Source organism: Bemisia tabaci, chromosome 1 (genome assembly GCF_918797505.1).
Source record: "Bemisia tabaci chromosome 1, PGI_BMITA_v3".
NCBI lineage: Eukaryota > Metazoa > Arthropoda > Insecta > Hemiptera > Aleyrodidae > Bemisia > Bemisia tabaci.
In genome coordinates this window covers 60546374-60573095 of record NC_092793.1, presented here as the reverse complement: position 1 = coordinate 60573095, position 26722 = coordinate 60546374, and the positions used below count along the sequence as shown (strand labels likewise).

At 42.0% G+C, this 26722-nt stretch overlaps 1 protein-coding gene across 1 annotated transcript in view; it reads left to right on the top strand.

Annotated features, from left to right (window-relative positions):
* The window catches only part of LOC109031983 (uncharacterized), a 61647-nt gene extending 35255 nt beyond the window's left edge, over positions 1 to 26392 (top strand). The window contains exon 3 of the mRNA XM_019043854.2: positions 20680 to 26392. Coding sequence (XP_018899399.2) covers positions 20680 to 21913 — 1234 coding nt within the window. The 3' untranslated portion in view covers positions 21914 to 26392. The remainder of the gene's footprint in view (positions 1 to 20679) is intronic.
* Positions 26393 to 26722: the final 330 nt, after the last annotated feature.

The window sequence follows — 26722 nt, the reverse complement described above, 5'->3', positions numbered from 1 at the left end:
ACATGCAAAGTAAGAAATGACACTGTAAGACGTGTGGACTATGGCTATAGAAATCGGCGAATTTTTTATGGTCTTCTTCCTAGTAAAGCAATAAAATCAGAGGTGGAGGCGTGAGCTCTAAATTTTACAGCTGCAGAAAAGATTTTCTTGGTTTGACGAGAGCTTATTCCTGCAGTCGAGAGGAAAACTCAGAAGAATGAATGTTTTTCTTAACTTCAGTAGGCCTGTCTCCATTTTTCCATTTTATTAAAGCCAAATGAAGAATAAAATACTGCATAGAGGCAGCAATACTTGCAAATGAGGAATGTTTACAATACCGACTGAAAACTTACGTAAAAACTTCATAAAATCCATATGAATGTTTTTAGCAGTGGCGTGATGTGCGATGTATCGATTAATCTAAAATTTAAACCTATGGAAAAGGCTCAATAAATATAGTGTGTTCGCAGCGAACACCTCATTAATCGATTCTTTACCTTAGCTTCAAATGTATTAATATCGATAATCGATCATTTACGCCGCGCCACTTAAGGATTCTCTAAACTGCAATTAATGACTTTCGTCCTTTCAAAAAGGCACCTTACAGAAGATCAGATTATTAGTATTTTGTTTCATTTTTACATTCATTACTTTTTTTTGTTAAATGAGGGCACGCCATTTTCACAATTCAGCAAGTCTGTTTCCAAGCACGTTTCTGTTTCTTTGTTTTCTTTCTCGGATCTCGGTCACCAACATGTAGGTCTCAGATTTTTTCTCCGAAATATGTTAATTTTTTATTTATCTTCTGACTGAGAATGATTAAGTTTTGAGTTGAGACGTGCTGTATTTTTAGCCTCATTTCCCGTTTTCCCCTTGTTTTTTTATGTTTTTAAGCAAATTCAATGAATCCGAATGAAAAAGATAAACTAAGCAGTTCGAATTTATTTGTTTCTTCTTGTCTCAGCGTAGTCTAACTTTGGTGCGAAGGGGTTTTGAATATTTTTGCAACTCCCCAATCGATAGCTGCTAAAATTTCCCTTTCTCCAGCTCATGTTACGTATATCGGCATGCAACTATCTCTTTCGGATACAGCATTATTTCACGTCTCCCGAGGAGGAATCCTGAACCTTTCATCGCACGTAGTAACTCGACTCTTCGCGACATGGCAGCACCGTCTGCGGTAATAGTTTCGTGTGACCGGTTCGCAACCTATCATTTTTGCGCGCAACGCCTCAGCCCTCGGCCGGCCGGCGCGTCGCGGAATGCGAACAATTCTGGAAAGCAAATGAGTGCAATCTATCAAAATAAAATGAGTCCGTGATTTCTTGACGAATTATCCCTCCTCTGAAAACAGGCTTAGACGGGAAGCCTTGATCCTCTCCAGTCTCCCTACGCCGTCCCACCCAGTGATTCGATCGTCCCCCCAGAACCCGGAAGTTTAAGGCGAATCTACACCGGAATCGTAGAGAGACCAAAAAATCCCACGAATTTTGCAAAAATATTGGTCTAATTACATGATTTTGGCAAAAAACGGAGTCATCAAGCCGAAAAGAACTAGGCGAGGCAGCGGACGAGCACCCATATAGGCGCGCGACACTCGTCCTGTCTATTCACGACTGATCAGAGCGTATTTCTTTGGCGTTTTCCGCTGCGACTTTCCGCCGCTATGACTTCATGCAAAATTTTTTGGTAGATTCATTAGTGTTTCTGGCTGCGCCAGACCCCTCAGAAAGACGGGTATAGGGTTCCAACCTTTAGCTAGTGATATCTCCATGCGGCTAGCAGCTTGGCTTTACTGGTGCGTCTACTTTTCTTCCCTCGCGTTAAAGTCTCTCGAAAGATTTCTGCATTTTGCCGTCTTGACGATCGCTCGTGTTGTTCGGTATGATCAATTTTTGAAATAATAAAGTCTTCATGCGTTAAGAAACTCCTATTCTTCAGAATCCTCGTTTTGGCCACTTTTGACACGTGTAACCACTGCAGAGTGCTATTCAAAGAAGTCGTGACAACTTCGGGACGCGGCGAGGAACACAGCAGCCAAGCCACCCGGCCAGGCTCCAGAGTTGTCCGATGAGTACAGGAGTGTCTCTCCCTATAGTTCTCTCTATCTCAATCCACGTAGCTATTGTTTTGTCTCGACGCTCACCAGCCACCAGTCAACGCTCAACAAAGTCGCTCCGGAATCGAGATGTCCCGCGCTACCGCCGTGACTTCTCCGGATCACGACTCTTGAGTCCGCGCTTGCCATGTTTGGTCGTCAGTGACGCTCGGGCCAACAATTGAACCTCATCGTAATTGAGGCTACCATCAGATTATCCTCTTTTATTCCAAACTTTGTAGAAATGTCAACGAACAGAAGTATCACCGGTTTTGAATCTAGTACGAGGAGAAGTGATTTTGGTGAGTCTGTGAGCATAAAATGGACGTAATTCTGCTGAACGGAACTACAGAAAAGTTTGAAAGATGGGGTGTGCTCTAGATAGCTGCAAAAGAAACAGTGTAAAAGTGGTAGTGGTTCCCTTTGGGAAAATGGGAAAGCGGGATGTTACATTCTACCAAACGGAGCTAAGCGTCAACCGTCTGCGGCACTCATGAGCCGTGTGCATGACAAAAGAGCGTCGTGAACAGAGCTCATGAGTTAATGCGGCATCGTTGATCTCATCGAGCCCGTTCGTCGTCGCTGACGTCACAGGAGCTTTGTAATTCCCATTCATTCTTACGGCCTTTGACTAAAGAGCACACCCCTTTTTTCTCACCTGTCTCTGGTTCTGCTTTGCAAAAATACGTCCAAATGTTTATAAGGCACCTTTGCAGTAGAGCATACCATACTCAGCATTCCATATCTGCCCATGACTTTCAGTGTTCTCTGGGCGGCCGACACAAAGCGAGTTTTACTGACCTGGCAATTAGGCAACCATGGCTGACGAGCAACACTTAAGTCCTCCGAGCTGCATCCTCTGTTTGTGTTGACAGAGCCTAACCCTCTCCCGAGCGGATGTGTAATGTGTATGTTCGGTTCGGATGGCCTAGTCGTACCTTTGCCTCTGTCTTCCCTACTCACCATCGACGTGATTCTTTCTTCTTTTTGGACCTCTGATTGTCCGTACGGTGAATTTGTTTCAACTTCGTTCAGAGCCAAAGGGATACGTCGTCCTCCTAGAGTTGATTCTTCTTTCATTATTACATTTTAGTGGGAAAATCAATTTCAATTATAAAATCACGATTTTCATAAATTTATTGTTTCTCAAATTCGTGCAGCAAATTATTGAAAGCGGGAAGAGACATGGACCGTTCCACGTCATATGGGCTTGATGAATATTTCTACTTTCTTCCTCGAGCAGTTACGACATCTGAGAGTGATACCACTGTTCGGTCACGTAGGATCTCGCGTTGCCTACACTGGAAACCAAGGGCAAACTGACAATGAACTAAAGTCAGACCCATGATGTTTTTTAAGGTTTACCCTGAAGCTACAGAAATTCCCTGATAATTCTCGATATTTCAGGTTGCTAGAAGCCCTGGTATTCCTCGTTTTTTTTTTTTTTTTTTTTTTTTTTTGCAAAAAATACGCCTTACGTTTGAAGATTTTTAAAAATTAGTGACCCCCAGACTTTGTCTTTCTGGGGGTATACCATACCTCCAACCTCCCCCTCCCAATTGTGAGGCCCGTGCCCCTGAGAAGTGCCCCCACGCTATCCCGGTCCTTTTTCTCCTAGTCCGGCCCTGGACAAGATAACCGACACAATCAAAACGAGAATTCCTTACTGAACTTCATCACTCAACATCAGATAGGAAGTAAATTGATACATGAACTAAGCCGCACGGATGAGATGCTGGCAACATGGTCGTCATTCTATGCGCGGTGTTCCCCCTTGCTTCACCTCACCTGATACCCGGGCGCTCTCCCCCCTCCCTCACAGCCTCTCACCTGACTGACACCAAGTTGCCCCCCTTCCGCACCCCCTCATCATCTGCACCCATCTCTTCATACGTCCGAGTTCCTTTGCCCATTTTACAGTGATGCCAAAATTCCAGCGTCTTAGCATTTTTCATATTCCTGCGGGAAGAAAATCTTAGTAATTTTTAGGGCAAGAGAGAAAAGAAACAAGAGTGAAATCACAGAGAAAATAAACGATAATGATACCAAAGAAAAACAAGTAGGTACATAATTAATTATCTGAAAATTAGATTTTGTATTCCACTGAGTCTTCAAAAATTGAACGATTGTTTTTCAATGTGGATAAGTGGTAATCAACTGAGGAAGAATTAGTCTGCTAGGATGGAATAATTTAGTTGGTTCGATCAATTATTTTTGTTTGCGTGACCCTCTACACATTGGACCTTGTTCCGCAAGCTTTTTTGAAATCAAAGACAAAAATCTAGCGCAGTCGGTCGGATTGTTTGAGTTTCAGTAAATATTTTCAAATTAGAATTGGCTGCAGTCTTTTCCCCCTCTTGAAATCAGTCAGTCTTCAAGGTTTAGGTTCACTGAGTGCATCCTTTAGAGTTTTTCTCAATACCAAAGTTTTACTTTGTTCATATAGCTATTATTTGAGTCATGAATTCTACAGAATCGTAAAACTCTTTTTCCCTACGTTTTTATGTTTAAATTAAACTATTCTCTTATAATAGCCCGTATTACATATTGTCCAAATTAGCTTTTTTATGAATTGTACTTACCTAAGTGCTTAAAATCAAATGTCAAGTGAAAGGCAAGAGGTTGTAGCGATTAAATAGCTTATGAACTGCCTCCATTAATGTTTCGGTATTGCCGAGCCCAAAGTATATCAAATGTCACAGCAGAAAAAAGTCTCTTTAAAGTGTTCATGCGCGCGGGCTCAAATCATTTAAAATGAGTAAACGTGAAAAAATTGCCCCAAAAACTCCATCAATGTGTAAATGATTGTATTATGCATACTTATAACTGAGCATTTGTTTTTTCTGCCCACGGTCCTTTGATCACAAGACAGAGTGTTCGTAAATTAGTGTTATCTTCTGGTTGCGCAATAGGAATTTTTTCTTTTCGCCACAGATCGCTCTTGATATTGAACAGATATTTTGTGCCAAGCTCAAATTCCTGAAATCTAATGAAAAAAAAAACAACTCGCATGTTAATATTCAGCCTCTAAAACAGAAGCCTCTCGATTTTGATGATCGTCTCACATCAGAGATTAGTTAGATATCACCTAAATAACGTAGTTCTCTAAGCCAGAAGAGAGATTCTTTCTAAAATTTTAGATTCCTTTCTGTCTATTTCATTTTTCAATTGGTCCTTAATCCCACATTATTTAGGACGATTTTTAAATCTTGCTATTAATAATGCTGTTGAAGAACTTATAAGCTAATTTAAAACAAGTACATAATGTTTGCATTGACTCGCGAACATAATGGATCGGACTTACTTGAGTATTCTTCACTTTTACGAATACCTCATTTTAAGAACATGTAGCAATTCGCACTCCATACAGGTGATGTTGGGTTTCAAGAAATCTAAGATTTCATTCCGAGGCAGAAATTGAAATCGTAAGCTCTTCACTAAGAATATTTTTCCGCGGTAGTGAGTAAATTGCTTCATTCGAATTCATCTCTCACGTCTTTATAATAGACCCCCATTATTGCAGCAATTAGTGAGCGCTAATCAGTGCCTCACCTAATCTATTTCAGCCAGCGACCATACAGGAACATGAGATCGGGTAATTGGATGAGTTCATTGTTCCAGGTTTCTCACGATCTTGAAGTCAACAAGAATTATCGATAACATGAGTAATTTCTTGTACTTACTACTTGATTGTAACAAATAATGAAGGTTTTTGGAAATCAAACAGGTTAGAAACAAAATATTACTATTTTGTTTTAACGCGACCCGTTATCGATCAACGGTCTCTCAGTTTCCTGGAGACTTTAACGCAGAGATAGAAAAGTAAGACAGGAACGGAATCCTACGAATAAGATTTGATTGTGTGACGGGTGAAATCAATTGAAAACTTACGATGTGGCAGTATGACGCAAAGAAGATTTACGTTGAGATTCGATAACCATTGGAGTTTTTTTTTTTTTATTTTAAATTCTACTTTGTAAAATGACGGTATTGTTCAATACAATGCATGCTCTCTTTTTCTGATTTACTGTGTTAACACCCAAACGTGATAAATGTTCGGAAAAGTTCAAACATTCGTTGAGAGTCGAAAATGTAAATGAAAATTTTACTATTGGATGTGATTTTATTCGAGATGCGACAACATGGCTGCCCACCTCAGAGGGGAGCCTCCACTAGACACCCGCAGCCACTCTCATTATCTCGCGGTATTCCTTTTCTTCTTCCCCTTCTTCCTTCTCCTTTTCTACGGGAGGTATGCCGTATACTGTATGCCGTATGCTGTATGCCGTGCGCTGCAAGTTGTACCTAGCTTGTACAAAGCTGGCCTGATGATGGCCGGTCTAATGCCCCTCCTGGGTGTGACTCCGGACTCCGGAGGCTGGCCGTAATCCTCGGCCAAGCTCGTACATCGTCGGCTATTCAAATCGGGTCCCGCTCTTGCCGACTAGTGCAAAAATACTCATGAGAATCTACACCTTGTCTACGTGGAATTTCACAGCACAGGTGAAAAATAAAGCGAATTTTATTGAAAGTTCCGAACCTCTTTGGGAAGTTCTGTCTCGGTTTGTCTCATCGATTACCAACATCAGTGGACACCGTTGTTACCAGATTCGACCAATCAGATCCGTTGGTTTTCGATAGGTCGAACCTTTTTTAGAACCACCTCTCGAGGTGATAAGCCCTGTATAGACGATCAAATTCCGATCAAAGTAGACATGCTGATGACTGGTGGTCACCATCTACCATCAAATTTTGACGGGCCGCACTTTTTTGTTCAAAGTAAGATCAGAACGGAGTGCCACCATTCATCATTTCCTGCCACAGGGAACATTTCTGCCAAGTTTTCATTTTAAAATGAAGCAAATTAATGAGTTTAAGACTGATGACTCCCGACACTTTGATGCTACTTTGATCGGAATTGGTTCGGGAATTTGATCGTCTATCGAGGCCTATACCAAAATCGTACGCACCAACGTTGCGATTCGTCAGTCACCGAATCGGAAGTTCCGAACTCAAATAGAATGGTAGCTCGAGGGTTCGGGCAAAAAAGTAGTACCAAACCTCTAAATAAAATTCGCTTATAGAGTGCCTATATGCAGAGAGTGAGGGACAAGTCGAAATATGAAGCTCCTAGGGTCCAAAAGAGTAACCAGCCGTCCAACACAAAAAATGTCACTGCTATATTCTTCAGATTCCAATATCGAACCAAGATAGCTAAGAATTTTAATAAAATAAATGATCGTTGTTCTCCAAAAATGAGTAAATTCATGCAAAAACTAAGTAAAATACGTGATTTGAAAATGACAGGTCGTAAGAAATATAAGAATAATTCACCCTGGATAATTGAATTCATAGGTTGGCTGCCCTTTTGGGCCCTAAAAGCTCCATGACCTAACCTAAAAATTACCGACATGCCCGTACTCTCTCTATACAGGTACTCTGTTGAAAAAATACCCCAGATGATGTAAATCTAGTCACATAAGGGAGAAAAAAAATCCTTGACCCCTACCTCTCTTGCCGAAAGCGTTACGTTTTTAATGAATGGTCCCCAAGTTACTAAGACAATTTCCAATGTATCAACGCACTGAAAAAAAAAAAAAAAACTCCGACCGTGGAAGTCGTACTTACGCGCTGTGCAGACATAACGTCCACGTTCCGGGCTCAAGCGAGCCAAAAGTTTCGGGTGTGGCACACGGAGCAGTCGAGGCTACAGCTCCAGCATCCGGAACTCTCGGCCTGTGAGTCCGCAACGGACGGTATGTCTATAAACAATCGCCTCTCGATACTGCGAACTTCTTTAATTCGAAAACCTCGACAATTCAAAGTAAAAGGTTCTTCCCGTGAAAAACTCTCCCTAATTTGAAAAAATCAAAGTATTTCGATCCCCTCGGTAATTCGAAATTGTTCAGGCAGTGGTCCCTCTTCAATTCGAAAAAGGTGTTCCACTCCCTCTGTGATACGAAGTCTCTCTATGTTCGCAAGTATCTTGAAAGGCAAGAGCTGAACTACTGTGCTAAGGAAGAACGCCGTCTGAGCCTCCAGACGTTGTCAAAATTCCTTCTATAAAAATCGAATTTACTGGGAAAATTGTGAATATTTTTTTTCAAAAATTTCAGACAATTTTGTACGCAATTTAATGCAAATTATCGGGAAATTTCAGGGAAAAATATGCATGAATTTTGTCAAAAATACATGTTTTATCAAGGGAAATTGACATCTCCCGAATGTTCGTGCGGCGTTCTTCCTTAGCGCGGCCGTGAAGCCCGTAACTTTTTTTTCCGGTGTGGTTTTTACAATGTCACGGTTGCGAGGAACCGATGAAAATTGTTTTTCGGAAGAAACTAGCAACAAGGTGAGGTGGGCAGTACCTCCCCTGGCAATTACGCATGAAATCCGTGCATTAAATTCTCTCGGATTTTGCATTGGGGCCCGGTCCCACAGCGGCGGCGGCGGCCATTGTTTATTGTTTGCGTGGGGGTTGATGGCTGATGCTAATGCCTGATCCAGCGCGCCCGCTCGCCGCCCGCCCTCTCCACTGTCAACTTTGCGTCGGGCTCCCGGTGAGGCTGCCAACCTTGTGAAATTTACGGCCAAAAACGGCCCTCTCTAACGGCCGCTACTCGTGCCTTGTCGCTTTCCGATGCTTCGTTATGACTCGGACACATCCGTGCGAAAAGGAACTATGTGCATGAGGTTTGCGTGCAACGTAGTTCCTTTCAGCGTACGTCCACTTGTGCAAAGTAGTCACTTTCAAACCAGTTGTAATCTCACGTTCTGTAATTCCCGATAAAGTGTTATGATATTTACTCTTGGTTGGATGTAAATGAGGATAATTTTGAAGGAGGATTTGTGTTCTTTCATAATTCGTCGCCTCCCTCACTAAGGAACGTAACTTCATTCCAAGGTTGTCACATTGACTCGAATAATTCAATGTTTTACGGGAAAATGCCTGTGTGGTTTTTGGCCAAAATGTGTCTACTTTTTGCATAAGAACGGAGGAAAAATCAGTGATATTTTCAGCTAGAAATTCCCAAGGCTCTCCTGAAATAAAAGTAATTTGCGCGAGAAAATCTGGCAATATTGAAATGTAGTTACTTTCTTTCTTGTGAGAAACGACAATATGAACGCGGCCTCGCCCAAATTTTTTTTTTTTTTTTTTTTTTTTTTTTTTTTTTTATTGTGGTGTGCTGCATATCAGTGAGCACGTTAACTCTTTTAATTTGCAGTTTGTAGCAAGGATGCAAGATCTGATATGCTTGCACCAACAACATTCGAACAGTAGCCCTCATAATGTGGGTGGAATTAGTAAAACAGAATCTACACTGATAAAAATATTTTTGTTCTTGTGTTACTTTTGGTTAATATAGGAAGTAAAACCCAAATCAACACAATTTTTTTTTATAGAATTTAGTTTAGTTTGCAGTGAATTTAGCGAAGAGAACAATGATGAGATTGAGAAAGTACATGCCTCTGATTATGACGTTGGTGTTCACCACTCGTTTTTTTATTTAATTTCCTCGAGAAAACTTCATTTTCTCTTGAAATCGTCAACCGAAGGCTAGGGTTATTTTGTGTTTTACCTCCCGTATTAACCAAACTTTTGAGTTGAAACCTCTCTCCGTGTAGTGCCACAATTATTTCCGATTGCGTTCTTGAAAAATGTTCAACTTGTATTCCTACAGACGTATCATCAAAACTTTTATTCTTCTTACCCTCATAAAGACTGGAGTGATAAATAGCCAAAATAAAAGAAGGAATTCAAGACACAGGATAGGTGGAGATAAGACAGAGAGAAGCAAGTCATGTCGTAAAAATTCTTAGTTTTGTTGGAGAAGCTGTTGATGGGAGGATGGAGGAGTTGGGAGCAGACGGATGGCGTGGCTCACCGAACAGAAGCTCGGAGGGGGTGGTATTGTCTTTCCCTCTGAGCCTCTGTTCGGGCTCGGCATTTAATAATATTAAACCCCTACCAGAAAGGCTCGCTTTTAGATTAGAGGGGGTTGAAGCTGAACTCGCCGAGTCTATTACGTGCCCGGAATCCGAGATCCGTGATCGGAGAGCACCGGGTGTTCTCCAAGAGTTTTGCCGCGGAGGACCGGGTCTATGCAAATACATGGACAGAATCACGGAAAATAGTTTAACTATATCAATCGCTACCTCGTTTCCTCCAGCGTTTCATTTTTTAACCCTAGGATGACTGACTCACTTTTCCTGCATGACCGACTTATATATGGGTCAAAATGACTCGTATTAAAATAACATTGGTTTTAACGCATTCCACCCTTTTTAAGGATTTAAAAGCATCATCACATTATTAAGAATAACTAAGTGTAAAATGTCACTTTCCAAATCCTTCAAGGGTTTCATAAACAACAGTTCCGCACAAAATGTTTACCCCCTGGACCATCCCCCATCCCTACGCCGCATGTTTATCTAGTCTCATGAATTCCTTGCTATATCTCAAAGGTAATTTTTTCTTCTTTTGATGAAGAAATGATTTATTTTGGTCAATTTTGTGCTTTATCAATTTTTTTCTGTAAACATTGCTAAAAAGGGCCTATTTTCTCCCCTCCCTAGTTTTTCACCTTCTCAAACCTTCCCCCCTTCCCCCTTTTCTCTACATTTTCCAACTCAAGTTCCACCCAATATTTTTTAGAAGAAAAATACCTATACTCTCACTAACACTATGCACTTAACTCTACACATATATTTCAATTCAACGCATCAAATCATTGCGTCAGTATTCTTTTATTCCCAAAATCAGTGTGTTCAAAGCTCTGGTTACCTTGTGATGAAACATGGGCATGGAAAAAGCGTCATCCCATTCGGTAGTGTTTAGCAGTGATTGTGATCCTCAAAAAATGAAAGTCGGAGGTAACCCTCGCCTACTTGATTACGACAATTATCGTCAATTATCGTCAATTTTCTTTAAGCTTCCAAAATTTAGTCCCAGGCCAACCCGAATCATTTTTAACGTAACAATGGTCTACCACGAAGCCTTCAACAGGGTCCATGAAGCAGGGTCCGTAGATACTTTCGGAGCGCCCTGTGCCCCTGCAACACCTGACTCGCCGATGCGGAGAGCTACCTGTCGGCATCAACAGACCACCCTTGCATTTAAAATACCTCTTAAAGAAGTACCCCTCTCCTTTTTTATGTTTTTATTCGTCGTTAGACCATCCGGCCGTCCGGGCACCCCCCGCCCCTTCGCCCACTCTCCCTCCCTCTGACCTGTCTCAAAATCCTCTCGACGGCCTGTCTCGGCATCCTCAACGTTGCCTCGTTGGACACGGAATTATGACTAGCCTATGACCACCATTTGCATTTTGTGTAGCACATGTTAGAATAGCGAGATTTATCGAAGTGATGTGGCGCCGGGTCTTCTCTTATCCGCCGTTTCGAAACCAGTAAATAAACAAACAGCGGCTTCTCATTTGTTCGCCTTTTAGTTTCACAATGGAAGCTGACGTTCCTTCTTGACGCATCTCGAGTGGAGTCGGTGGCTACCAAAACGGGAAGATTTTCAACAGCCCGGTGGCGCGGCGCGGTGGAGGGCCGCAGATTTGGGGCCAAGAAGAGATTAAAAGTTCCTCGCTTTATGATACAGGTTGTTCAAGGTCCGGGTCGCCAAGTTCCCTCTTTGGCCTGGCGTCGATTCCGATAGAAGATAACTTTTTTCTCTCCATCAGTTCTCCTTTTCCGATTCGATAATTTTAGGGCTCTGTCATTAATTCGTGCGAGTATGTCAATGTCCAATGCAATCCTTCTCCTTCCTAATTCTCCATTTCAACTCATATCCAGCAATGCAAATAATCTTGATTCCCCGTGGTAATGAACACTGTTGGCATTATAAAACTATAGATCATCTTTTCATTAGAAACGTTCAAGGTCATATCAGTTAATATATCCTACGAAAATCAAATTTCCTGTAACCATCATTTTGCATTCTATTGGTGCTCTCGGAAAATGGCTCTGATCGGATGCTTTTTTTGAACAGCAAATTGATTCAAGTAGATCTTTCCTATTAGGCGAAACAGTAGTGTTCAAAAAGTCATTTTTACAAAAAATGAAATGCGTATTTTTTAAAAAACACCACTCAAGAGCCGAGCTACACCTCAGACTCTTCATGAAAAATTTGTGCACAAAAATAAGTCAAGTGCTAACTGATCCTCATTGCCTTATCTGACCTTTTGCTTACCAAATAACAAATAGAGCCCCACGCATCTAAAATACCGCCGTCCTCAGCGAAAACGCAGCAACTCCATTTTAGATTGTGCACTGAAAAAAAAAAGATTGGTAGAATTTACCATTCTTTTACGCTGTATTTCACACATTGTGAAGGAATGGTAAATTCTACCAATCTTCTAGTCGATTCTGCCAGAGGTATGGTTACCTGCACCAGTAGATAGTAACGTTTACCTTTCTTCTGGCAGAATTGACTCTAAATTGACGCTGTGTGAAATACAGCATGAAGGAATGGTAAATTCTACCAATCTTTTATTTCAGTGTGTCAGCTTTTTATTGACAAAATGTTTCATTACCGAAAAAACCGACGACCATTTATTGTTCTTGATTCTAAAATAACTGCACGTTCGAAAGAAGCATGCGAAGTTTTGATTAGAGCTTCGGCGTTTTTCCTGCGTACGGTAGAGTAGACTTTGGTTCTTTTTTGCCGTAAGCATCTCATTATCAAGATGCTTCAGGGTCTTATGGAGGCTCTGAGCGCTCTAAAAATGCCGACGACGGTCGATCACATGTCCACCCGAGATGGGATGATGGACAGTGGTCAGGGCGAGATTCCCAGGCGATGGGAGCGCGGCTATTACCTAACCAGGCTACTCGGTGCATGATTCATCTCTGAAACGAGTGGTGGAGGTGCGAGGGTAGGAGGGGAGGGACGGGTGTGGAGGGCACTGCGCCTGCGCCACGCTGCGTCGGGCCGGGCCGGAGCTGGGATGTCTGGGCCGACCGGAGCGGAGCCCGGACCGGGAACTGGGTTCGGGAGCGCAGCATCAGCATCCCAGCTCCTGAGTCCTCATCCTCCAACCGGTTGCCCCAGCTCGGTTCTCCCTTCCATTGCCCCGCGCTCTCCGGGGCAACTCCCGCATTTCTCGCGAGGCCGCCACGTTTACCTAGAGTCCCTACATACAGAGAGTCAAGACAATGTGAATCCATTTCTGATTGGTTCCCGTATTTTTGGCCTTCACAGTGTCACAAACGGGAATAAAGATTACATTTTCACAGACTGCAAAGATTATGTTCTGGAACGGACCAGGGAATTACGGGTTCGGCAAGGAACAAACGGAATGAGAGAAGGAACGAAGAGAGGAATTTGAGAATGGGCCGATCAAAGATTACAAAAAACGTTCAATTTCTGTAATCTTTATTCCTGTTTGTGACTCCATGAGGGAGTGTTGTCTCGACTCTCAGTACAAAGGGACTCCACGTTTACCGAGTCCTTAATTCAACCTTCTTTGTCATTATCACGATCCCAAAAATTGTTCTCCAGAGATACAAAAAGTACCATATTTTATTGAAAACTTAATAAATACGTGCAAGGAAGTCGAAACCTACATCGTATTCGACGTCATGACCAAATAGCTTGTCTGGTGTGATCATGATGATGGAAGGAAGGCTTCCATAGTAGATGCTCGATTGGGTTCCTTCTGGGAGGAGGCGAAGGGGACGCCCAGTGAAAAGGTGGTGACAGAGGTTTTTTCAATGAAATGAGGGAGTGCCAACCCCCTGAAGGGTTGTGGGAACTGGACACTCTGGCGGTTAGGCGTCGCAGAGCGCCGGAGAGCGCTATAAAAGCGACAAATATGTATGTATGTACGCACGTATGTATGTGTAAATGCGCGTGAAGTAAAATTGTTTCTTCTCAAAAACTCACACAAGCTACATAGAGCAGCCGAAGATTGTGTGATCTATAACAGAGAGATGCAGTTATCGTGCTCATATCCTCTGTAATCAATTCATTGGTTGAATAATGCAGATTTCCTTCAATTTTTAATATAATAATTGTAAGTTAAGTAAAAGAGGACGAGGAAAGAATGTCTCAGCAGCAGCCATCAGTGTAAATATTAATAACCATAGTTCGTTCACCGGTTGGAAAAAAAGACTTGAGCTAAATTACTCAAATTAGTTTTGATACAGGTTGAATACATATATATTTTTATTCCTATTTTGTTTCAAGATATATTATAAATCTAATCTAAAACGAAACCTTTATCCTCTGCAAAGCCGGCCCAAAATTTTGACTGAAGTGTCAGCATTGTCTAAAATACATTGCTTACCGCAGTATTTATAAGACCAGTATTTCGAGACGTGGAAACTGTTGCAGCAAATTTTAAAAATCGGCGATTATTGTCGGTAACACGTCTAAACAAAGTGCGTAAACTTTTATTTTTAACAAAATCCATACCTAGACCTACCGGAAAGAACGTTCTGACAAGACCTGATATGGGTATTCCACAGACAATTAAAGCATGACCTTAGCGAACACAAATTGTAACACATAATACTTCCGTTTTTTCCATTCAAAGGGTCAAAATTGGCCTCTGATAAGATTAGAAATTCTTGGTCATATATAGATAATTATTATGTAGTGTTTATTGGCCGAAAGGACTGATCTCGTCTATATAATCGGACCTTCCACTTTCTCTGGCTCAGAATGAGGGAACAAGATACTCTGTATCAAAATAGAACTAGCTTCAACGCATTTACTGAGAAACAAGATTAACATTTGCCTCATTTCAGCAATCTACACAATAGCTCGGTTGCATCCGAAATTCATATCCGAAATTGGTTTCATTGTCTCGTAAACTAGTACGAACAATATCGTAGATAATACATTTTACAGGACATTATCTTCGCTCTCCAGATATTGTACTACGCAAGGAACCCGAATATTGTGCCAAGGGCTATGTGATCTATGGCTCTATCGGGGTATTCATCGCCATATCGTCTAGTTTCCCGAGTTCGTGCTATCTTTTCTCATGGACCCCCACAGTTTCGAAATTTTCACCCACCACGATTCGCTTTTGTTTCATGGGAACAAGATGCAGAATTGAATGGCTCATTTCAAGAAAGGCGTAAGCACTCGGGAGATTCTATGGCGCATGCACTCTTCTCGAAATAAGCCGTTCAATCGGTGCACGGACGACCGGATTGTCGCCGAAGTTCGTGAATGGAGCATCTCTCAAAAATGCGATGCACACGCGGGGACAAAAGAATAAAATATGGGGGACGAGACTCGGGTGCCGGTTCGTGTGATTTTTCGTGTGAGTGGACGGATATCACGGGAATCCGGAGATAAGTTTGGCAACGTGGTGTCATGGAGGCACGGGAAATTTACATGTGAAGACGCCTGTTTTGGTGTGTGCCTGGCAGAGTGAAAAACCACGGCTCGCGTATCACGACCAACATTCGACGACACGGTCGGGTCGTGACTCGCGAGGCTGCGACACGTGATAAGACGACTCCAGCGTCGCCAATTTCTTGCAAATATTCTCGCCTCCTTGAAATAATTTTCAAGTGAACCCAAAATTAGCTCATTTAGGGGAGTTTAGATAGGAGCAGATCAAATGATTTCCATCCAACTACAATCCCACAAATTTTCGTGACCTACTTCAGAATTTCAAGTGTTTTCTTATCATAGTATACTCGCAGCATAATATTATAAAAGCTCTTCTTCTGTACATCAGCTTATCAATGAATAAGCATTCCTCGGAATAAAGCAATTCAAAACAAAGATTTTGTTTTCTTGCTCAGTAAAAAAAAATACGAAACCACCCTGCCCTTTTATCATTTGCCTGACACAAATACATATCAATTCGATTTGTTTTATCCACCGTCTTTGAACAAAGTCTGTTATAGTTTAATCCATCAGGATTTTTCCAATGGTCATTTTTTCTTACGCAGCGTTAAAGTCTCCGTATTTACGTATGAATGAGGATCTCGCATTCTCATTAACTTCCTTCGTTATTTTTCATGGTCACCGAATTTTTGGTCGGTTCTTTCTTATCGCTTTCTTGATTATCGTTATGGTTGATTTTTCTTATGCAGCGTTAAAGTCTCCATATTCATGCATGAATAAGGCTCCTGCGTGTTTCTCATTGACTGCCTTGGTTATTTTTCATGGTTACCGACTTTTTGGTCGGTTCTCTCTGATCGGTTTCTTGGTTATCGTAATGGTTACTTTTTCTTATGCAGCGTTAAAGTCTCCATATTCGTGTATGAATGAGACTCCTGCATTCTAGTTAAGTGCCTTAAAGGAATATACTTCGTTGGCAATGTAAATTTCTGTAATTGTCGTCATCCATTGTAGTGGAGATGCAACATTATTTGACAAGAAACAGTTAATCAACCTAATAGCTTATGATTATGTCCTGACATGCATTGAATTTGACGTTAGAATGCATTCTGTCCCATGTCTTCGTGGCTCAGAAAATGACACGCGCGGTCATTTCTCGAAATTATGAAATCCATTTCATCAAAACCATCGAAGTGGCGCGGTTCGGCAGTCAGCCTTCAAAACTATTCTAAAAATGCGTTTTCCGGTGGATCTCGGCGGTCGGCCCCGCGGTTGGTCGCGACTAAATGAGTCCTCGATGTTATCTTGTCCCAAAACGAAACTAGTAAAGTCTTGATGAACCGGGCTTTCATTTGTAACCAGATATTCAAGACCTCACGCCGTTAACCTGAACTTAGGATATGCTTAGAATTGTAAACACATGTTTCTCATCGCTATATATACTGAATGTATTTAATTGAATATCATAAAGCACCCTGCAATGATCTCAGCGCAAAATTCGGCAGTTTCAGTCTCGAACATTTCAATGCGCAATCGTGTTATAAAAATGGATTCGTCCCTAGATCTGAAAAGAATTCAGTCAAATTCGGATCTGAATTTTCCTTTCTTAATTTTTCACGTAGAATCCAAAAGAGACGTTCAGATTTTCAAGCCATGAGCTACCTTAGTTTCGTGTGATTAGGCCGTAAATTGGGGCTTGGTGTACAGTAACAGCTCATTTTGTGCACGTCACAGAATCGTGTTTCGATGGTTGCATTTTATATTGAAATAAAAGTGGCAAGATCAGCGTAACCGCGAAGTTTTCACGTTCATTGTCATAAGAGAGACAGCTCTTTGAAAGAATAGTGGCAAGGCAAATGGTTCCAGAGCACCATCTCCTGCGCTAGAGCTTCTTTTCGGCTTGATTAATGAAACCCCGAAGCAACCAGTGCAAATTCTACTTTTCTGTAAATGGAAGAGCTGGCGCCACTTTTAAGAATTTTCCAGGTCCCGAACTCCGACACTCCTGTGTCACGCCGGATCACTTTTTCGATAAATAATCGATTGTTTTCGATACACGGGGACCCGGCCATCCGCTGCAAACAAAGAGTATACGAAATATTTTGTCTTCTACATCGCCATTTGGGATCTAAAATGTATCGAAAAAGTGACCGAAGCTCGGCGCACATCGGGCTCGGAACTCGTCGACCAGATCATGACGCCAGCTCTCCCATTTACATTACAACTCTACGTACATGCGATTTTCGAGCCTTTTCCCATACGAAACGAACTCATCTTCTTGCTGTAGCTGAAGTTGGAGTCCCTTTACAGAGAGAGTTGAGACAACGCTCCTTATGGATGTCACAAATGGGAATAAACATTACACAAATCGAACGTTTTTTGTAATCTGATCAACCCATTCCCGAAAACCTGTCTCCGTTCTTGGTTAGAATTGTAATTTGCAGACTCTGCAGATTGACAGTGAAATTTTGTGTGGTAGAAGCTGGTTAGAGGGATGGCTGCACTTTTGGGCCCTAAAGACCTTCATGAAGCGATCTGCCCATACTCTCGCTATACAGGTACTCTAGTATAAAAGGACTCTAGCTGAAGTTTGCAAGAGGCCCATTGACATTTGCGTGCCACTCGGCAACACGGGTAGCTAGCTAAGGGACTCGTGCTCGAAGCCATGTTCTCGACCCCGTCCCTGGTCGCGGTCCCCGGTCCCCGGTCCCAAGTCCAAAGTTGCTCCAACAGTAAACTTGGGTCCCAAGTCCTCGTCGGGAATTTATGGCCGTCGGCTCCCCGGCCGCGCGTCCGCATTCGTTCGCGGCCATTGTCTCGTCGCGCCTCCCCCCCCCCCCCCCGCGAGCCCCTGCACTCCGCGCACCTTATCAATGAATCGTATACTTCTTCGGCCAATTGTCCTCGCTTCCACCCCGCTGTCTGCTCATCCGACCGGCTTTATCGCGGCAGCTTTCCTCCGCGGAGAACCACGCGTCACGCCAAATTCCGCGCGCTCTCTCGATAAATTCAAGTGATACTTCTGCGAAATGTATTGGTAAAATTGACCGGAATATTAAGTCGGTGCCCGGTTAAAGCATTGGTTTAAAATCCAGTAAGTACTGGCCTTATGATGCATACTGAAATACACGCGTGTGGAAAATTGTGATAATTTTGGAATCGATTCCAAATGATAGTTTGGAATTGGGATTATGCAAGTGTACGATAATGAAGATATGTTCGGAGACTTGAACGCAAGGATAGAAACTTGATCGCACTCAGAGGCGAGGCGTGGATGATCGATTATCGATGTTCCCCATTTGAAGCCGTGGTAAAGTATCGATTATCAAGGTGTTCGTCGCGAACACCCCATTTATCGATCCCTTTACATAGGTTTAAATGGAGGATCAGTTGGTAGATCGCTGAACACTCAACGCCACTGCTTTCGTCATGCACCTAAAAGTTGCATTGTTTCTTGTTGCTAATACGATCAGTGATCATTTAATTTACGTAAAAAAGATATCTTCGACTGGGGGCTGATAATTGAAATGGATAGGCAGAGCAATGGACGAGGAAAAGACTGAGGGGGTCACACTGTCCAACTGATGCAAATACCAAAGTTATGTGAACTACAGATGAGTAGGCAATTAGTTTTTTTAGATCCGTTTGAATAAAACATATAAGTCATATAATTAATGCTGTTCATATTCGAAGCATACATAAGCATTTAGCTTAGTTCTACGTTTAATTTTGAGGTTATAGTTGTTGCTCGAATTCATTCATATAAACCAAATTTTAAAATAATTTATCCTACCAGTGGCAGCGGGTGGTTGCTATGGATGAAGGAAGCAAGTATTTAACTGTTGTTGTAAGACTGAAGAGAGAACACTTTAAAATTGTTCTGAAATTGGCAACGCTCACTCACAGTGTGTTTACCTTTGTCGAGTACCCGTTCTGCAAGTGTAGATGACTGCGTCATGCCAAGTCTTCTCCCCACCCATTGTCCACGCAACCACCGCACCGCGTCTTGGCATCGTGGCTTCGATGCTCCGCTGTCTGGTGCCTGATGCACGGTGCTCGGTGCGTGGTGCGAGTAATCTGCTCGTATCAATTATTCTTCCTCTACGTTTTACATACGAGAAACGAGCCGTGATGCCAGCCGCACGGAGGAGTTGGCTCTCTCGCCCGGAGCTGAAGGGGTCGAAACCCCGCTCTAGTAGCACTATTTGGCGGCGCCGAGTACAAACTCCAACTTAGCTGACATCGGTCTCCAATCGGTCTTGTCCATCGCTTCGTCGAGCCCTGTCGCGTTTTGTCCCGAGACTTGCATCTTGCGTGCAGAAGAGATTTTTCTTGCATCGTCGTTAAGTGAACACCTTGGGATGAGCGGAGAGAGAAAGATCGAATTTTATCGGATTCAGCCTCAGGTGGGAGGTGGGGTGTGCCTAGGTTGTTAATTTACTTTACATACAGTGACCATCCTTAGTATATTCCTAATTATTACGGCTTGAAATGCCTTATTCTAATGTTGCGTGAGAAAGTTCGACCTTTTCTTCAGTCGTTGGTGAGCCTAAATGCTAGTCTCTGCCAGGATGGTCTCTCAATGAGTCGAAAACCACGCAGACAGTTTGCTAGGGTTCTATCGGGAAAAAGTATACCAAGTAGGCAAAATATTTTTTACACATTAGCAAACTCTTATGGCCGTATTTCAAATTCAATCGACTTCAAGACATAGAACTGGCCACACGTGGAAAAGAAAAGTTACTGGACTTGTAACTTTAAACGTGCGAAACTCGTTAAATATTATCTTTTGTAATTGCCATCATACTAAATGGATAGAGAGATTCAGAATTATCCGAACAACATTTTAAGTTGCTTGATTTCCTTTCATGTTTTATTCTGCCACCAGAAATATAAATAACGTAACCCCTTGAAACATTTTGTGCATTATCCCACAATTAGCAAGAATTATCTCACAAAAGTTCAAGTTGGAATGTTCTTTAATTTTCTTTGAAAGAATAAATCACCGGAGGAAATTAGACAACGTCAAATGTAGTTAGTCTGATTCTGGTGAAATCAGCCCCCTTATTGTGTAACTCCTAAAGAACTGATTATTCTCTAATGAAAAAGTCATTTTTTCTCCACTACGGAATGAGTTTTTCTGGAGAGAGGAAAACCGTATTCTTTGTATTTATCCGGAAGAACTGTAAAAAGTTTTGATCTATTTCAATCATGGAATGTTGAATAATGTTTTGTTGTTTCGTTTCGCCAAACACTAAATGGAACCGTTTTATTTCCTCTGTTACAGGTACATTCACTCTAAAGAGAAGCCTTTCAAATGTCAGGAGTGCGGAAAGGGATTCTGCCAAGCGCGAACACTGGCCGTGCACCGGATCCTCCATCTCGAGGAGTCCCCGCACAAGTGCCCGGTCTGCAACCGGAGCTTCAACCAGCGCTCCAACCTCAAGACGCACTTGCTCACGCACACGGACCACAAGCCGCACGAGTGCAGCGCCTGCGGCAAAGTCTTCCGGCGCAACTGCGACCTGCGGCGCCACGCGCTGACCCACGCCGTGGGCGACGTCCCGCCGGACCTGCTCAACCGGGAGATCCCCGCCGGGAACGCCCCGGAGAACCTGCAGAAAGAAAAGGGCGCCCTCACGGCCAAAGCGCCCGAGGACTCCCGCAGCAGCTCGGCCGACCGGGAGCGCGAGAGGGCGCTCTTGCTCCACGAGTCCTACATGCACTATCGCAAACGATCTCCTTCGCCAGTTCCTCGGCGGCTCAAGTCCTCGTCCCCGCCGCCTCCCCTTCCGGCCCTCTTCCGCCGCCACTCGCCCTCGCCGGGCCCTGCCGAGTCGCGGGGGCGCCTCTCCCCAGCGCCGGCCCACCGCAACTCCTCTCCGCTGCCGCTCTGCAGGAGGAAGTCGCCTCTCATGATGGGCGCCTACCGCTGGCAGTCTCCCTCGCCGGTGCGCATCATGAAGAGCCTCCCTTCCCCGGCCGCCCACCTCTTCAAGCGCCAGGTCTCACCCTCGGGAATCCTCCCGCGGCGCCGCTCGCCCTCTCCTTCGCCGTCGCACTCTCCCTCGCCATCCTCTTCGCGGGCACCCGACCCCGGAGGATTCTCCTACTCCATGCGGCCTCCCGACCCGCCTCCTTCCCAGATCCAAGTACGACGTGATCTCCACGCGCCTGGGCCTTCGTCCACCGTCACGTACGAGGGCGCCCTAGATTTAGGTGTCATCAGGAAGAAACCGGAACCCGAGGTTAGCAAACCACCGAAAAAGGCGCTCACTCAATCGGAAAGGAGTTCGGACGAATGGTTAGAGCCGAGCGGAAGCCAAGCCAGTAGTAGGTGCAGTAGGAGCGATAGTAGCGGTAGCGGCAGCGGCAGCAGCAGCAGCGGTGGCGGCGGCGGCGGAAGGGCAGAGAGGGCGTCGCCCCCTCCCAGTGCACCGCCCGCCCCCGCCCCAGCCCCTCAGCCGAGACCCCCTGTCAAAAAGCAAGGGTTCAGTATCGAAGAGATCATGCGTCGTTAAACCATTGCCTTCCTTGCTGCCAAATTTAGCAACAAATTCTCTCATTTTTGTAATGATTTTTTAATAATTTATTATAAGTTCGCCATACCTTTGCTATCATAATAGTCAGAGTTGAGTACAATTTGAGTATATTGAGTTTCAACTACACACAAAAAGACGGAAGTTACAGACATTAAGCGATTTAAATTTGAATTGAAGTCGTGTAAAAGAACCAGACACAATGGAGTGAAACCAAGATGCAGCAAGGTGGATTCGAGAAGAATAGTTTTGACGTTACACTACTTTCGTGATAAGAAGAAAGTACGGTTGTTATTTTCACATTCAGAATATGCTTTTTTTTTAAATGCGAATCTTTCAGAAGAACAAATTAGAGACTTGTTAAGCTCAAAACTGTTCCCAACTCATTTTCCCCAAATTCAGCTTGGTTCAATTCGGTTCTGATAATCTTGTTCCTTGGTTTACAATCAGCTATGAAGCGTTGATGACGACTTATAAATTTAACGCACACACTTTTATATGAATTCATTGCCATGCTTCCGTTTTTTTGTTGTGTTGAAGTTTGAAGGTATTTTACCAAAATTGAAGTTTTTGGACCAATCTGCGACAACGCTTGTTCTTAAGCGAGAGACTCCAAGGTCTGATTGCGTAGGAGGATAGGAGGGGAGGGTGAAGCCACGGTAACCATCAATTAATTAGACTGCCCCAATTCCTCGAAATCTAGATCTGGAAGACCAGCTTCGGGACCTTAAAACGTACCCACACCAGTAACCATCAATGAAATGGGAGGCTAGCGTATGAATGAAGGTTAGGCATACAGCTGGAGATTGATCTCGTAACTCTCCTGCCTCTTGCAGCTCATCAGGGTATAATTTCGAGGAAATGTATAAGGAGAGGCTTGAAAATCTGATCTGATCTGATCTAATCAAAGTATCTCAATCTAAGAGATTGTTTAAGACTTTTCGTTCGCTTTGTTGTGAAGCTATTTTTTCCTCGCAACAAACTCTTCGTTGTATACGTGCGCTGTATCAGGGTCTTCGTTTTTTAATTTGTGAAATTCGTTTTTCACAACTTCATCAGTTATTCCGCTTATATTCCTTTGTAAAATATGAAATGAAAAGATATCTTTGAAATTTTGAACCGTCGTGATCGTGCAATGGAGATTTTCCTCTGAAGGGCTAAATGATGGCCTTGCGTGGCAGAATATAGTTGCCCCAAAGTGGGATTTGGCATTATGATAATATTGTATCGTTGTGTTTTCGTTGGAACTATACCGTCCAGTTTTGTTTTAAAAACTTGATCATTATCATAAGTTTTCTTTTTTTGAAAGTCTATATTTTTGTTTTTGTTTACTTGTAAACTTCATGTTTTAAAGAGGCTGTATTTTAAAAATATGTAAGTATTTTTGTATATATGAAGTGTAAATGTGCAATTTTATGATGTAAATATTTTTGCCAAATTTTAACGGATGAGTCATATCCTTCTCTTAATGTATATCTCTAAGTAGTGCTAGAATAGGTAAAATAAAGAAAATGAAATCCGCTAAGTAAATATTTTCTCAATGATAGGCGTCCTGAGTCGTTAAAATAGGAAACAATAATATTGTAACCATATTTTCATTGCAAAAAAATTCACTCGCGCAGGAATTAGTAATTTTTTTTTACTGCTTCGGTGCTACCAATAATACGAATCTGTTTCCTTCATTGTGCGATGAAAAGAAGACGCAGTACTTTGTAAGCTTCTCTCTTAAAATATATTCATCGCCAAGACCTGCAAAATTGACGCTATGTATGCATCTAAATATGGAAAATACACATCGCACTACTCTCAGACTATATCGTGCAGAAAATTGTTCAATACGACAAAACGGATTTTGACAAAAAAAAATGTTTCATTTCATTTCTGCAAGCTGATTGACACTGATTTGTCATCTGCCGGCAAAATTAAGAACATTTCAATTCCATTTTCCATTATTATATAATCAATTGTGGCTCAAAGAAAGGCATTTCAATTCCTTAGTTGAATGAGCAAGCTTGAAATATAATTTTAAAGAGCTTGAGGAAACACATGAATGGTATATACTGTTAAAAATACTGGTGTGGAATCCGAAGCACGTTTCTTTCTGGAGCATACTATGCCCCTAGAAAAATTGAGTGTTATAAATAAGGAATAAAAAATCTGCCCCCCCCCCCCCCAAGTGTAAATTTTAATCCCCAAAAAGAGTAGATTCCGCTCCACTTTCACTTTGGATTCCACGTTGATATTTCTATAACAGTGTGACTCAGTCCGTAATAACATTGGCATTGTTTCTAATGTTCACATGTTCATTTATCTCTAGTATCATGCCTAGTTATTTCTAGAAACCTAAAACACTCTTCTGTGAACAACAATCACCGCACTGACTAAAAGAAACCAATTCTAAATTACAGTCTTGATCTCTTGACTGGAGGCAGTGTAAAACCGCAACTTTTTTGAACAGTAAATTCATCCCGCGAATTCATCAGAGGAGGATGAGGAACTACCTATTCAAGTTCAAGTGCGTCTATTGTTTTGTTGAACCACACTCCGATAATTTAAGGTTGCCAGGCTTTTCTTAGCTGCCATCAAGTTTTCTTTCATGAGTAGATAAAACAAGGAGAAACGATTAAATTCCAGACGCCGTTGGCTTCGAACGTAAGTTGAATCAGTGAGAACGAAAATACACCAACTCGCTAACTCGAAAATCCTCAATTTCTATCGAAGACAATTAATTTACACAAAGGTCATTAAAGTTGGCACGTCTGTTCCAACTTGGACCTTTCAAGTGTCCATAAGTACTTGTTTTTCGCCAGAAAAAACCTTTTTCTAAACTAACTGCTCCACCTACTATGCAGTTTTGTGTGCGTCTTGAGTATTTTAATTTTTCCGAGTTGGTGTGTTTTCGTTCTCACTGATTCAGTTATCTATGATCAGATTCCTAAAATTTTGTGTCTATAAGAGTACTATCGCAAGTGTTGTTGATCTAGAAGAAAACAAGTTGAAAAAGTACATTCTTCATTTAAATTTAGCAACTTCGATTCATGGAGTGTTCAATCTCTGACAAAGGATCAGTCAATGACTATTCGCGATTCCGTTAAGCTAATTAAAGCCCATGCCTCAGTTGTCTGAATATCGTTGGAAAAGGCAACCTGCTCACTCGACAGGACAAATCCCACGAGATTGCTTATACTTCGCCCGGTGACTCCTTTTTTCATCCTTTGCAACCGTATTTTAATTCCCTGGAAGCAATCCTCCCCCCCCCCCCCTCTCGGTTAGGCTCCTGCTCACCCGCTGTTTCGATCACGGACCACTTCATACAGATCAGCTTAAATCAAAAGCTAGATCGATCAGTTGGCCCATGGCCTTGTTCGTCATCCTCTTCTGTGAATCTGTTGCCAAGTTTGATAAAAAATCAGACAAACTCGTAATACGTGTAAGTGATGACTCGGATACTTTTCGATAATTTATGAGCACCCAGCAGTTTTTATCGATGAATTTGATCAATTTCGAGATACTTTGCACATCGACTGAAAGGTTTTCTTTACTGATCGTCTCAAGTGAGTGGGCACATAGCCTTAATCTCTCATTTATTTGTGTTAATTCTGATAAAATAATTTTAAACTTGAAGCAAATGCGTAAGCAGATCATGGAAAAAGAGTAGAAGAAGAAATTTGTTCCGCAAATATAATCGGTTCATCTTCAAGCGATGAGATAATCCAACGAAATATTGATTGACTGGTAAATCGCCGATAAATTATTCATTAAAAAAAATGTTTTTGAGTTTATAATTTTACTACTGTATTTTTATTATATTTTGAATGTGATGAATGCAATCCCTGTAGATCTACGTGCAGCTCAATTATGTCCTCGAACCCAACGTAAAATAATGAACCGTCTCCTCGAAAAGTTTTCTAAAAAAATTATGCCTAAAAGTATATGTAACAATGTTATCGAAGAATATCAACTTAAACTTTGCACTACCTTGGACTTTCTTAGAGTATTGGTCATATTTATTGTTTATTCAACAAAAGGTTCCCGCTCATTTATAACGATCTCTACACTTAAAGTGCGCCCAGTCTGCCAGGATGGCTAGTCACAAGATTTCAAAAAAGTTGATTTACTGTCTCCAAGCGTCAACTTTGGATTAAATTTCCACTCTATTTTCTAAAACCCGAATCTCTTAAACCTAATTTTCTAATATTTAAGATTTTGGAATTCATCTCCTTAATGTGTCCGACTTTTCAGCCATTACAGATGTCGAACGTTAAATTTCTCAATTAACTCTCACTGTCATTACATTTTCTCCAAACAGCTGTTGATATGCTTTTTCCTGTTATTTATGGATACATTTCTTAGGTAGGATAGAAATATTTTTAAAAGTCAATAATCCTGCCATATTCTCACTGTGTTATAAGAAAAATACTTATATGTTTCTTTTTATGAATAAATTATTTTTAGAATTCAGTCGTCTGTATATTGTTTTTTCACCACCCGCTGCCTTCCAAAAACCAGTATTTACTACATTTAAATATTGATATTTCATACACGAAAGATTCATTCGCATTTTGGCGTTAATTTGCAGCCTGAAGAGCACAGGACTAGGCCACCGAAGCCTTTGGAAGTATGAAAAATACAGGATCAAAGAGACACAAAGACACCTTTTGTAAAACTGACATAATATCACCCGGAGATGGTGCATTTTTTCAAGCAGCGTCCAAACGTTGGCAGAAATTGCATTTTTGAGGTACACAAAATTTATTCTAGCAATTTTGAAATGCTTTCAATTCATGCATT